General features: G+C 44.5%; 1 protein-coding gene across 4 annotated transcripts in view; it reads right to left on the bottom strand.

Moving 5' to 3' along the window:
* OCA2 (OCA2 melanosomal transmembrane protein) overlaps positions 1–15,355 on the bottom strand; it is a 665,305-nt gene that overhangs the window by 262,587 nt on the left and 387,363 nt on the right. For all 4 annotated transcript variants that reach the window (XM_073541479.1, XM_073541480.1, XM_073541481.1 and 1 more), the window contains one exon: positions 8,062–8,133. In XM_073541479.1, the coding sequence (XP_073397580.1) occupies positions 8,062–8,133 (72 nt within the window). The remainder of the gene's footprint in view (positions 1–8,061; positions 8,134–15,355) is intronic.

Here is a 15,355-nt window from a genome sequence, read left to right as displayed (position 1 = left end):
AGAGGAGAGAATATATTAAATAAAACTGGTAATTACCCATATAATGATTAGCTGCACAAAATATACACTCCATTTAATAATCAACTATTCAAATATGCATTAAAAGGAAATTAACATTTACATAAACATCATTTTCCTATGCAGTCTGCTCATGGACTTATATAGCCTAATTCTTTCAATTGTGAATTTCTCCCTCTAATTGCTTTCTCGTTATTTAATCATTTAAAAAGAACCCTGTATTTTGTGGCTTCACCATATAACAAACATTGATTTAAATTTTAGAAGTTCAAAACGATCATTTCAGCACATGCCAAGAGACCGATGTGTACAGTACATTTGTACTGTAAGCGCTATGAAAACTTTTTACATTTTGCTTCAAGTTAACAGCCAGGATGTGATTTTCTCTGATCCTTACTATAGTGTAGGTTAGTCACTGCTCCTTCCTAGAGTAGAGCTGTTCAGGGAGCTTTTAACTTACAACTATAGCAGAGACAGCAAAAAACATTGCTGCAGACTGAGAACCTTCACCTCCTGCCATCAAAAGACAATGGGCGCTTGTTTGAGCTTGTAACAGACTATCATATTTTCGGTCTGAGTATGATAAAACAAAAACATGAGATCGCACTCGGACTATTATTCTTCTACAGGGTCGTGCACATGTCCGATTTTTTCCTCGGACCGAGTTTGTCCAAGAACAAAAAATTAAAATTTGAAGTATGCACAATTTGCATCCATATATCAGATTGCACTCGTCCATGTCAAGGGGTCAGTAAAAAAAAAAAAAAAAAAATTGGACCGCAATTGGATGACATTTGAGTTTGATCTGATTTTCACGAATTGACAGGTAGAGAAACTTTTTTTCCCCCATTTTTCCATATCTGAGAAAATTTGATCCAACTCTTCTCAGACTCTGATTGGAGTCTTATCAGAGTGTGATTTCCATACTTGGACTGATTTTCTTGGATGAGAGAAAATACGGTTATGTGACCCTAACCTTAGGAAGATAAAAAAGCCAACATATTTTTGAGCTAACTACCAAGAAAGGAAATATATGAACAGAAAACCACCATGGTTACTTACCGGTAGCCGTTTTTTCCGGAACCCATGACAGCACCACCTGAGAGAGGGATCCGCCCCGCCAGGACAGGAACCTACTGAGACATAAGGGGCGGCACCTCTCCCCCGCTTCAGTTGGGTTACAGAGCACTGAGAGGACTTCCCGGTTAGTTACATGTTTAATCCAACACCACAACACTCAAAAAACACCCTACTAATTGTGCACACCCATATGGTGAAAAGGGAGGGGAAATATACGGGTGCTGTCATGGGTTCCGGAAAAACCGGCTACCGGTAAGTAACCATGATGGTTTTCCCTTCACCCATGACAGCACCACCTGAGAGATTTTTGGAGATTCGAATCACCTTAGGGAGGGACCACCGCTTGTAGCACCCTTCTACCAAAGGTTAAGTCAGCAGAGGAGGATAGATTCAACCTATAGTGCTTAAAGAAGGTTGAAGGTGAGGCCCAGGTAGCGGCCTTACAAATCTGTTCAATCAATACCTCTGCTTTTTCGGCCCAGGAGGTCGCCACGGCTCTGGTGTAATGAGCCTTGATGCCTTCAGGAATCGGAATACCACTAGCTGTGTAGGCTACACTAATGGCCTCCCTAATCCATCTAGCAATAGTCCCTTTTGAAACCCCATAGCCTTTCCTGGCACCCTGAAAAGCTACGAATAGGGACTGGGACCTCCTCCACTGGCTAGTCATAGATATGTATTCTACGAGAGCTCTCTTAACATCCAGATTATGGAATTTTTCCTCCCTCAGATTTTTTGGGTTCTCGCAGAAAGATGGAAGGACAATTTCCTGGCCCCGATCGAAATCTGATGCTACTTTGGGCAGATAAGCCGGGTCTGTTCTTAACACTATCCTATCCTGAAAGACTTGCGTATAAGGTGGATTTACTGAGAGAGCCTGTAAATCGCTTATCCTGCGGGATGACGTGAGGGCCACTAACAGGATTGTTTTTAGGGTCAGAAACTTTAGGGGTAGTAGATGTAATGGCTCATACGGATCTTTTGCAAGGGCTTCTAGCACTAGGTTTAAATCCCAGGGGGCTATCCAGGGTATTGGGATAGGCCTAGCTCTATGGCAGGATTTAATAAATCTGGCTACCCACCTATTTGATGCCAATTTGCAGTTGTAGAGCGCCCCTAGTGCAGACACCTGAACTTTAAGTGTGTTCACTGCTAACCCCATCTGCAAACCCGATGGTAAGAACTCCAGGATGGCATTAATCGGGGGATCTTTTCCTAACGGCCTACCTAAGAACTGCAGGAACTTATTCCATGTTCTGCCGTAGATGTTAGTCGTCACTGATTTCCTACTCCATAGCAGGGTGGCCACCAACCCGGGGGAGAACCCTCTATCCGTTAAAAGCGACCTTTCAAATTCCACGCCGTCAGATGGAATCCTTTGACCTGAGCGTGGAATATTGGACCTTGAGCTAGTAGGTCCAGGATTTCTGGCAGAACCCATGGATTGGAGAGGGACATATTTCGTAGCAGAGCAAACCAGGGCTTTTTTGGCCAAAATGGAGCTATTAGAATCACCCTGGCTTGATCGTTTCTGATTTTTCTGGCAACTGTTGGGATCAGAGCCACTGGGGGGGAACGCGTAAGCTAGCCTGAATTCCACTGGATGTGCAAGAAGTCCACTGCCCATGGTTTTTCTCTCGGGTTTAGAGAGCAGAACCTTTCTGTTTGCCTGTTGTGTTTGTTGGCAAAGAGGTCTATCACCGGTTTCCCCCAAAGCTGAGTTATTTTTTGAAAAATGGACCGGTTTAGCGCCCATTCTCCCTGCTTCAGGGTATTGCGACTCAAGAAGTCTGCCTCTATGTTTTCTGCCCCTTTTATATGTAAGGCAGTCAAGGAGTGTAGGTGTTCTGCTCTGCTCAGAATGTCTGTCGCCGCTTCCATTAAGGAGTGTGATCTTGTCTCTCCTTGGTGGTTGATGTATGCCACTACTACCTTGTTGTCTGACATGATGTGTACATTTCGACCCTGGAGTAGCGGAATGAAGTGACTTAGGGCCTTGCTCACTGCCCACAGTTCTCCAGGTTGGAGGATGCTTCCCTTTCTTGACGTGTCCAGGAACCCTGACCTATGATGCCCCTTTGGTGTGCCCCCCACCCCAAGGAGCTTGCATCTGTTAAGATTATATCTGACGTCTGTCTGTCCCACGGTATTCCCAAGGTCAGATTTCTCTTGTCCAGTACCAATTGATAGAGTGTCTGTTTTTTAAGGAAAGCTCCAGCTTTCCTTCTAAATGCCCTCTTAGCGATCTTTGTGCTGTTAGTATCTCCCTCTGGAGTTGCCGGGTGTGAAACTGAGCCCACCTGATCGCCGGAATACAGGATGTTAGGGTACCTAGCAGGGACATTGCTCTTCTTAATGTCATACGTGGTTGGTTTTGGCCCGTCAAGGCCAGATTTTGCACCTTTTCTATTTTGGACTCTGGGAGCAGACACTCTTGCCTTTCTGAGTCTAGTATGAATCCTAGGAAGGTCTGTTTTTTCAGGGGTTACAATTTTGATTTTTTGAAATTGACTATCCACCCTAATTCCTGCAAGGTGTTGATCACCCGGGTCAACTGCGCTGTACAGTGGTCCTCTGAGCTGCCTACTATGAGAAAATCGTCCAGGTATGGTATTATGACCGTGTCGTGAATCCGGAGAAAGGCAGTCACTTCCGCTATGACTTTGGTGAAAACTCTCGGGGCTATAGATATGCCAAACGGAAGAGCCCTGAACTGAAAGTGCCTTAGCGTGCCTTGCATATAAAGTGCTACCCTCAAGTATTTCTGGTAATCTGGGTGGATAGGGATGTGATAATACGCATCCTTTAAATCGACTATGGCCATGAAGCAATCTTGGTGTAGCAGCTTCACCGCCGTAGTTACTGATTCCATCTTGAAGGTAGAGTTCCTTATCCATAGATTGAGCCGTTTGAGATTTATGATTGTCCTGAATGTTTGATCGGGTTTTTTTTTATCAGAAAAAGGGGGGGGTGAATAGAACCCCTTCCCTTCCTGTAAGCGTGGTACCTCGGAGAGTACCCGCTTGTCTATCAGGCTTAGGATCTCTGTTTCTAAGGCCACCTGCTCTTCGGTCACCTTCCTGATGGGTGTGATGACGACCACGGATTTTGGCTGGCGAATGAAGGGAATTTTCAGGCCTTCTGTTAGGATGGTTAGGATCCAGGCGTTGGAGGAGATCTTCTCCCAAGCTTGGAAAAAGAGTGCCAATCTCCCCCCCACTGGAATACTGGCGTCACTGTGGCGACTTCTTTGAGGTGGAGGTGCCTCCACCAAACATAAATCCTGATTCTCTTTTTCTTTTATCCTCCCATCTTCTCCTGTCAGCGGGAGGGCGCCCCCTATTGAATCTCCCCCTCCGAAAGGGCTGTCTCCTCTGATCCATAGGGAATCTGGGGAAGCCTTTTTTCTTATCGCCTGCTTTCTCCAGTATATCATCCAAGTTCTTGCCGAACAAGAATCGACCGTCGCAGGGGAGAGAGCATAATTTGGCCTTGGACTGAAGGTCACCCGGACAGCCCTTAAGCCATAACGTGCGTCTAGCAGCATTTGATAGTGACGCTGCCCTGGCTGTCATCCGCATAGAGTCCGCCGAGGTATCGGCCAAAAAAGCTGCTGCCCCGTGCAAGACATACATCTCCGACAAGATTTTCTCTCTTGGGACCCTTGAAGCCAGCTTTTCTTCTAACTGCTGCAGCCAGATCATGAGGGAGCGTGCCGTGCAAGTTCCCGCTATCGCCGGTTTTAGTCCTCCTGCTGTCGCTTCCCATGCGTGCCTCAAATATGAGTCTGCCTTCTTGTCTAGCGAGTCTCTAAGAAACCCTGCATCTTCCAGGGGCAGGGCCGACCTTTTGGAGGACCTGGACACCGCTGCATCTATTTTGGGGATTTTGTCCCATATCTCGGCATCCTTATGATCAAAGGGATATCGGCTCTTAGAAGTGGATGGAAGGACCCCCGATTTTTCGGGCTTTTTCCCCACTCTTTCTCAATAAGTGCCTGGATTTTCTCATTTACTGGAAAGGTTCGTTTTTTCCTCTCCTGAAGCCCCCCAAACATAACGTCCTCTAGGGTTTTAGCCGCCTTTTCTTCCTGTAGGCCCATTGTAGCTTTAATGGCCTTTAAGGAGGGCGTCTGTGTCTTCTACAGGGAAACATGGTTTACCCCCCATGTCGCTGTCTGAGGAGTCTGAGGAGGATGATTTTTCTGCCTGAGGTGACATTGACGCGGAATCCGAGGGGGAACTAGGGGGATCCTTCCTGGTTTTTTTCCCTTTTTTCAATAGGGACTTAATTGAGCCTTTCATTTCTGACCTTAGGGCAGATATCAGATTGGCTGCGAAACTAGGCGCTTCCTCCGCCATAGTCCGCTGAATGCACGCAGCACAGAGATCTTTTTGCCAATCTCTTGCTAGGGGAGATTTACATATAGCACAATCCCTATTGTTCTTCTTGCTTCCCGATTTTCTAGGCCTTTCCTACAGGGTGAAGCATACAACAGAAGCCCTATTAACATAATGCTAACATTCACGAAGATCACTCACCACCCGAAATCAAGGGTACCGGACTCGGAGGCTGCGTCGGGGCACGTGACCTGCGCTCTTTGGATCTTGAGGAGTCCCCCGACCTACGGCTGGGGCGACTGCTGCTGGAATGGCTTCCATGCTTTCTGCCAGAGGGCTGAGAGGGAGGTAGGGACACTGAACGTTCCTGCTCTGACTCCAGACTCCGCCGTTTGCTGCCGCCTTCTCTTTTTAAATACCGCACCTCCGCTCAGGTGAGCGTCTCTCCCCTCCCCCTGCGACTGCCGGCCGACCGCTTCAGAAAGCCGGCCGGTGTAGCACCCGGCGCCATTATACCTTCGCCCTTCTCTGACGTCAGCTGGCGCACCCAGCATGCAATGCGCCGCTGACGTCAGCGGCTGGAAGAAGCCAGTGTCTCTACCCTGCTATGGGGATCGAGATGCGGCGTGCGCGAGGGGAGGGCGGCGCGGTGGGGGCTTCCCGCAGACCCCGGGGATCCCACCGGCGCCCGCACGAACCCGGAACCCCAGAGGGCCCGGGGACTGCGCATCCAGCACCCGACGGCCGGCGCTGCAGGTGAGACACCTGTTCTTCCTGCGCCGGGATGGGGCTGGGTCCATCTTCTTTTCTTCGCCCATGACAGGTACCGCCGACAGTGGGGTTCCTTCCAGGACAGGAACCCAACTGAAGCGGGGGAGAGGTGCCGCCCCTTATGTCTCAGTAGGTTCCTGTCCTGGCGGGGTGGATCCCTCTCTCAGGTGGTGCTGTCATGGGTGAAGGGAAAACACAGATTTTCACAGTGCACCTCCACTATGAAGAAACATTGAAGGCCTACAGGATGCACCCCCATCAATTATAAGCCAACAGTGATATGTATCCGCTTCATAAGTCAGAGAAAACCACTTTATGCAATGTGGTGGTTAAGTAAAGTTTCCTTCTGGTGTCATCAAGAATCATCTTTCCAATAAAAAGTATAATACTTAAGCTCTACCTAATAATTATGGTAAATTGCAGAACATCTGCTGCTTTTATTGCTCCTATGTAATAGATCCTCAGATTGATGGATGAAAAGTGCCAAGCTATATAAATGTAGTTAAGGAAACATTAAAATGAAAGTGTCGTAGGCTATATGCCAAAATGCAGCTTCCGAAGAATATTTATATAGAGAAATGAACCTGTCAATTTTACAATTTAAAAATGACATTAGAATAGGAAGTCTGATAAAATACTAACTTTACATAAGTTACAGATCTATACATTTAACCCATTCAGTTTTTTTGTTTACATTTTTTGCTCCCTTCTTCCCAGAGCCATCACTTTTTTTCGCATCAAACCATTTGTACTTTTGAATGACACCATTGATTTTACCACATCGTGTACTGAAAAAAAAATTACAAAAATGTGCAATTCCACAATGGCTTTATTATTATTATTTACTATGTTTACTGTATGGTAAAACTTACCTGGTAATATGATTCCTCAGGTAAGTACACATACCAAACATGTAGACCATTTTTTTTTTTTTTTAAGTGGTGAAAAAAAAATTGAAATTGGCATGAAATAAGTTTTGGTTTAGTTTGTTGCCATTTTCTGAGACCCAAAGTACGATTTCCATTTTTGCATTTTATTGCAAAAAATTAATTCTGGAGTTTTGATTTTTTTCCGCATGTTAGGCCATTTACAGATCAGATTATTTTAACTTTATATTTTAATAAATCATACATTTCTGAATGTAGTGACATCAAATGTTTATTTTAAATGTTTTTTATTGTTTTTTTCAAATAGGGCAAAAAGGGGGATGATTTGAAATTTTACTTTTCTCTTTTTTTTTTTTTTTTTTTTTACTGTGTTCTATCATCCCCTTAGGAGATTTGAAGCTCCGATTGTCCAACCACTGGATCCACCAGTGGCTGTTAGAGGTGCTTGATAGCTGATTAAATCAAGAAAGATACGGGCTCCCAGCCAGAGCCCGCATCAATTGCAGGAGCACTATCGATGACATAAATATATATTAGTTATGAAGGGGTTAAAGTGCACACATCAGGTCCAGATTTAAAGCTTAAAAAGAATGTACAACCCTGATATCCAATTTTTTAAAGCTCATCTGTGCTGTACTGGAATATACAACACCTCTATAAATTTTGTATTTTTGTTTCTACATTTCATTCCTCCTGAATTTCACTGTATTCTTGCACCCAGTTTCTTTACATCTGGCTCTTCAGACCAGGCAGCTTCCTTAGCTTTATTTTTCCCTAAGCTTACAGTGAGAACTAGCCCAACCTCCTGTCTCAGTGTCAGAGCACTGCGACAGTCGATTATAATAACATATTGACTGCTTCAGCACTCAAACCACTGGTAATCAAAACTTCTGCCATGTGCAATGTTGCTGTTATTTAAGTTATACATTTGGGTTTACTGAAAACTATTTTAGTTAACAACTTACATCACCAACTGCTGCCAAAGCTGCAAGTGCTGCCAAGGATCCCAACATAGCTGCTAGGGTTCTATGAACAATCTATAAAAAAAAAATTGTTTTAATCATAACCATGGTAGTTTTTCTCAGCAAGAATTAAATGATTAATTTAGATGAAACATTTAAGTACATAATTTGTAAAACCAGATCCTGCCAGCATACCACTGTGTTTCATATACAGTTTTTGATAGAAGCCTTGGACAAGAAAATTGAGCCTTTGCCTTGGATGCAGGAATTTCATGCCAAAGCTCTGGCAACTCATAACACATTTTAAAGCATATAAATGAGTGTAACATTTTATCATAGAAAAACATGTCAGTAAGTTTAAACTACCGTCCCTCAAATCACTTATTTTTTACCGGGCTACAAACTCTCACTGATACCTATATAATGAGAATTCATTGCTTGAATCTTGAAAGTCTTAGTTACTTACCGGTAACAGGATTTTTTGGAGCCCATTACAGCACCACAAGAGAGGGGATCCACCCTTCAAGGACAGGAAACCTACAGACATAAAAGAGCTGCACCACTCCTACGCATCAGTTGGATTATAGAGCATAAGAGGACTTCCCATGATTAATTGCAAAATTTATGCCAATCCGAACACCAACTAATTTCTCAAATGTGATTATATACAAGTGAAGAACTTCTCACCCACACTTGAAGGGAGGGAATATAAGGGTGCTGTCATGGGCTCCGAAAAATCCCATTACCGGTAAGTAACAGACTTTTTTCAATCCCCCATGGCAGCACTACAAGAGAATTACAGAGAGGTAAGAATTTAGGGAGGGACCACAGCTTGAAGCACCCTTCTTTCAAATGTAAGATTGGAAGAGGCATCAATATCAAGCCTACAAGACCAAGTAGCTACCTTTCACATTTGCTCACTGGAAACCTCTAATCTTTCCGCCCAGGAGGCTGCCTGTGGAGTCAGCCCTCAGACCTTTTGGTGCTGCCTTACCACTTGATGTATAAGCTAATGAAATGACCTCCCTGATCCACCTAGCCAAAGTGTCTCTTGAAATTTTAAGTCCCTTCCTAGCACCCTGAAAGGGCATAAAGAATTATCCCTTTTCCAAGGATTAGAAACGGACATAAACTATAAAAGGCACCTCCTGACATCTAGCGTATGGAACTTCTTCTGATTTTTAGGGTTGAGAAGGAAGAATGGAAGAACTATTTCCTGTAACCTATGGAATTTAGAAGCTACATTTGGTAGGCAAAATGGATCTGGTTTCAAGATAATGCTATCCTCCAAGAACTGGGTGGAAGTTTGGAAAGGGTCTGAATATCACAAACCCTTCGGACAGATGTAAATGCTACGAGAAGGGCTGCTTTAAGGGAAATAATCTTTATTGGGGCTGACTCAATTGGTTCAAATGGTGATTCAGTCATAGCTGTTAGGACTAGGTTCATGTCCCACGGCATTATCCTCTCTTTATAGATTGGCCTAAATCTAGCTGATGCCTTAATAAATCTAGCTACCCAATAATTCCCTGCCAGATAATAACTAAACAGGGCCCCCAGAGCCAATATTTCGACTTTGAGAGTGCATGTGGATAGTCCGACCTACTGGAGCTTCCCTCCCACTCCCTAAATGTTTGAATTTAAGGTGGACAGAAACTTTCTCCAGGTTCTGGCATAAATTTTGGTCATGGCCACTTTCCTGCTCTTTAGTACAGTGGCTACCAGATTAGGAGAAAAATCTTTTTCCCCTGAACAGTGCCCTATCAAATTCCACATCATCAGATGTAGACTGGACACCAGTGGATGGCAGACTGGCCCTGGAGCAAGGAGATCTGGGTGCTCCGGTAGTACCCATGGATTGGTGACCAACATAGTCCTCAGCCACGAAAACCATGGTCTTTTGGGCCAAAAGGGGGCGATTACAATAATCATTCCCTTGTCCTCTCTGACCTTCCTTACTTCCAATGACAGCAGGGCTAATGGAGGGAAGAGATAAGCAAGACTGAAGTCCCACCGGACAAGGAAGGCATCCACCACCAGTGGATCTTCGCTGGGGTTGAGAAAGCAGAACTTTTCTACCTTCCTGTACTACCTGGTGGTGAAGAGGTCTATGTCTGGACCACCCCCCATCTGCCTGAAGATTAACTGACTCAGTACCCATTCTCCCTGCTTGAGTTGGTTGCGACTCAAAAAGTCCACTCTGATATTCTCTCTTCCTCTTATGTGAAGAGCCGTTAATGACAGGAAATGGTTTTCTGCTAGGTGGAATATCCGATCTGCCACTTCCATTAAGAATCTGGATTTGGCCCTCCCTTGGTGGCTGATGTAGGCCACAGTTACCTGATTGCAGGAAAGGATCCTGACATGATGACCCTGTACGGATATAAGGAGCCTTCTTATTGCTAACTCCACCTCCATCAGTTCTGTTAGATGATCTACCTAACTCATTCCCCCCTCCATATCGCTTAGACAATGACTTCACAAAAAAAAACCCAACATGTAAGGCTAGCATCTGTAGTGACTACTCGAGCTAAATAATTCACCAAGGGAATCCCCCTGGATAGATTAGACAAATTCAGCCACCATGAAAGGGATTGTATTGAGGATGGGGATAAAGAGAATGGCCATTAAGAAAGATGTTCCACTGTAAGGCTCTCATATGAAATTGAGCCCACTTGAAGTTAATGATTCCAGAACAGACATCGCCTTTCTAAGGGCCATAGAGGGACTGTTCACAGCTCAACACCTGGGGTTGGATGCTTTCTAATTTACTAGCTGGTATCTGACACTCCTGATTCTAAGAGTCTATCATTAGCTCTAGGAACTCCTGCACCTTTATGGGTTTGAGACACGACTTTTTAAGGTTTAACAGCCTCCGCAATCATTCCAACATGGCCATCATTTCTTCCACCTGGGTCCAGCAAAGATGAGCCGACTTGGCTACTATTATAAAAATTCGTCCAGATAGGGGACATTAAAGACATTTCTCTAGCACAGATGTGATATGACCTCTGCAACAACCTTGGTATAAATCCGAGGAGCAATAGTGAGATCAAACGGGAGGGCTCTAAACTGAAAGCGTCTAATCGTGCCCTCTAGGACCATTGCTTCTCTAAGGAACTGCTTATGATCCGCATGTATAGACACATGGTAGTACGCATATTTGAGAGCTAACACTTCCATGAAACAATTTGTAAAGTCTAGCATTATTGCCGACCTTATAGATTCCATGTAAAAGAGGCGCACTTTCAGGAACGTGTTTAGAACCTTTAACTTTATAATGGTTCTAAAGGAACTGTCTGGCTCCCCAATCAGAAAGAGAGGGGAATAGAACGCTCTACCTCTTTCGAACAAAGGAACCTTCACCAGGACAGCCACAGTTCCACGACTTCTGTTTCCAGTTGCCCTTAAGAAAGAGGTCTGCCTTTTCGTCCAGTGGGTCCCTTAAAGTCCCCATGTCCTCAAAAGGCAATGAGGACTTTTTAGATGCCTTAGCCACTGATGCATCTAGCTTCAGGGCTTTATCACAGGATAATGAGGCAGGATCCTCAAAAGGACATCTCCTTTTAAAAGCTGGGGAAAGGGAACAAACCTTTCCTCTCCTGTCTTTTCCACTCTCGATGTATGAGAGAGTGGATCCTGTCATTTAAGGGGAAGGATCTGCATTTTCTCTGGTCCAGACCCCCAAACATGACATCCTATACCGACCTCTCTAGTTTTGACTCCACTGCCCCTATGGTATTTCTGATTGACTTCATCAGCTTTTCCACTTGGTCTATAGGGAAGTAGGAGTGGCTAGAGCCATCATCCAAAGAGGAGGACGCGGATGCAGATGACCCAGAAAAATCCTTGCCCCTGACCGATTCACTAGAAATTCCGACTCAAGGGACTTAGTCTTCTTTTCCTTCATCTTGTGGGCCTCTTCCTGGGATAGAGACCGCAGACTCATTCTCACCTCTGCCTTAATAATCTTCCTTAGACTAGTAGTGAAATCAGATGTTTCTTCTGCTATGGTCTGCTCAATGCAAGACTGGCACAGTCTCTTGTGACAAAAGTGCAGCACCATTGACTTGCAAAGCGTACATTTATGCTGGCAGAAATAAGGAGAAATAAGGGAATACTACATCACCAAGTGAACTTTAACAAAGATCATGAAATGGTACAAGATTACGAGGGTGACATCTCAGCCAAAGGACAATCCCTGTAGGCTGATCAATTGTCCACTCTGCTGGAGCTCCTCTGACTGGACCTCTCCACAAAATAACATCTCTCACCAACACGTCTACTTCCCACACTTGACAAGTTCATTGAAAGGATGTTTGAGGCTTCTCACTGAGCAGCAGCTGCACAGGCTGCTGCTGATGCTTCTACGGCTGCTTGGGTGACTTCATCTTCCTTTGGAAAATGATCATGGGCCAGGAAGCACATAGAGTTGTTCAGATGTCCTTTTAAATCATAGGACACACCCCCATCCGACACCCCCAGAAATCCAGATCAGCAGGTTCTTCCCGTGGTCCTCCAGTGCCATATTCGCAATGACCTTCCCCCAGAACCCGCCGGCTGTGACCCATGCTAACGTGACTACAGGACGCCCCCCCACAAGCACACCATATGGACACTCGCACCCTCCGGGCACTCCCCACCTGATACGTCCTCGGAGCACGCCTCGGCCCACAGCCAATGCCTCAAGACACGGCCAGCCGACTCCAGTCCATACTCACCTGTCTTTGGCACAGACCACTACCAAGCTGGTACTAATACCTGTATACCGCTCACCTGCTCTGCTCACTACCGTGCGGTCCACCTGGACCCATTGTGGTGCTTTCTGGGACCATGCACAGGTCGAGTTAGGGGACACCCACTGCCTGAACAAACCGACCGGGCATTGGTATGACTCCTCTTCAAACGGTATGTCTGGAAAGAGGTTCTCCCTGTCAAGAACAAGAAAACAACTGATGCATGGAAGCGGTGCTGCCATTTTAGGTCTGTAGGTTTCCTGTCCTTGAAGAGCATATCTCCTCTCTCCTGGTGCTGTCATGGGAGATTGAATAAATCTGTGTTTTTAGCTGTATGCAAATGAAGCATTAAGTTTAGAGAAATAGAGGAAAATCCAGCTTCACGAGAAAGTGAAAAAATCCATTTTTTTACTCACTTAAAATTTCAGAGATCGAGGATACAATAGCAGCAAAAAATGTGTTATCAACGCGTTTCTGGTGTCGCAGCACCCTTAGTTCATGACTAAGGGTGCTGTGACACCAGAAACGCGTTTAACACATTTTTTGCTGCTATTTATGCTGATATTGTATCCTCTATCTCTGAAATTTTAAGTGAATAAAAAAATGGATTTTTTCACTTTCTCGTGAAGCTGGATTTTCCTCTATTTTGCTTTGATCCACGCCGTGACACGGCGGATCCGTGCTCCGAGTTCCATGATGTCATACTGGTGAGCTGGACTTTATTCATGTTAAGTTTAGTGGACTGGAGAATGCACTTAAGGAAACTCTGAATATTGACATTCTTGATATCTCCCTTGCTCTGTTGATGGATAGATGATGTACATCTGACAACAGAACCAGTCACTGGTCCCCTAGCTACTATGCTCTAACTTGCCCTACTGAGGGCAAAGACCTCTGTGTTCTTGTGGAACATAGGCAGCAGAAACAACCATTTGCCCTCATGGGCAAATTGGTGCATAAAAGCACTGATCTCAACCTGTGTGCAATTTCTTGGACATCACGTGACATCAAATGTACATCGATCAACAGGTAGGGAGACAACATGAATATTAATAATCTGAGGAGGGACAGTTTTCTTAAGTGTATTCTGCATCTTACTGCACTCACAGTTGCATAACGCCAAAAACGTTCATTTCTCAACAATCATGCAAAGGGTAGACAGTAATGAAAGGGTACCAATCAGTTCATTTTTCACTGGCCTGTATGTGAAAATAAATCCTTTGGGTGGGGATGGGGTGCTTAATCTTTAACAGATTGCCCTTTCAGCATCAATATTGGGGTAATGACTGAGTTCTGTTTTTACTATTTTTGTCACTGCCATATTTTAAAAAAAATAATTCAGACTTTTTCAGCATGTCAGCAATCGCAATGTCTCAAAAACATCACCCATTTATCTCTATCAGGGAATCGGTCACCATCAAGAATGCCATTTGTCAGCATTACATACTGTAGGGGTAATCTGGAGGTACAGTTTAAACCATGTATGGCAGACTTACTGGAAGCACAGCTAAAGGGAGAAAATTAAGTTCTACCTGCACACTCCAGTCATTGGGGCAGTGCATGGGGCTGTTACAGTCATCGTTCACAATACTGTGAGTGTGCAGCAATCACTCATTAGCAGATTGAATAGTATCCTGCGCTGCAGTTTATTTGACTCTTTGGCAGCCTGCTCTACACTCACTGGACAAGGTTTCAAAGTGTCAGTACACTCACTGTGTACTAAGCCGTTATTCTAAATGCTCTCTGCATGATTCCAATGAGTGGAAGTGAGTGGCTGTAGGAAGAATACAGCTTCATTTTCATCGTTTAGCCGCTGCTCCTGTAAGCTTTTCAGACATAAAAATGCTATTATCCTGATTAACACTAGGTTTGCAGCTACAAGTCCTTCTCACTAAATTAGAATATCAAAAAGTTTTCAGTCCTTCAATACAAAAAGTGAAACTCATTATATAGAGTCATTACAAATGAAGTGATCTATTTGAAGTGTTTATTTCTGTTTACGTTGAATATGGCTTACAGACAATGAAAACCCAAAAGTCATTAGTGCAGTAAATTAGAATACTTTATAACACCAGCTTGAAAATGATTTTAAAATCCGAAATGTTGGCCTACTGAAATGTATGTTCAGTAGTGTTGAGCATTCCGATACCGCAAGTATCGGGTATCGGCCGATATTAGCGGTATCGGAATTCCGATACTGACTTGCGATACTTTTGTCATATCGGATACCGGAATCGGAAGTTCCCATCATGCTATGAGCCTGCTTGCTTTGATTAAGCCAATGGGAATCCTCTGAAGTGTGGGCACATCCTGTTAGGCATGTTAACTATTGGCATGGCTGTGATTGGCTGCCGAAATGATGTCATGATGCACTATAAAAGCCACTGCAGCCGCCATTTCTGGTTCACTCTGCTGTGAATTCAGTTAGGGACAGGCTGCTGTAGAAGACAGGGACAGTGAGAAATAGCGATTCCGCCAAACATCTAGTGCTTAACCCAGGCTACATAAACCACCACTGTAGCCTTCTTTGCCCTAGCAGCAGTTTCTGCAAGGGCACAGCT

This window comes from Dendrobates tinctorius, unplaced genomic scaffold (genome assembly GCF_039654945.1).
Source record: "Dendrobates tinctorius isolate UK_male_01 unplaced genomic scaffold, ASM3965494v1 ptg000121l, whole genome shotgun sequence".
Taxonomy (NCBI): domain Eukaryota; kingdom Metazoa; phylum Chordata; class Amphibia; order Anura; family Dendrobatidae; genus Dendrobates; species Dendrobates tinctorius.
Note: the sequence above shows the minus strand (reverse complement) of the source record. Positions and strands in the feature narration are given on the sequence as shown.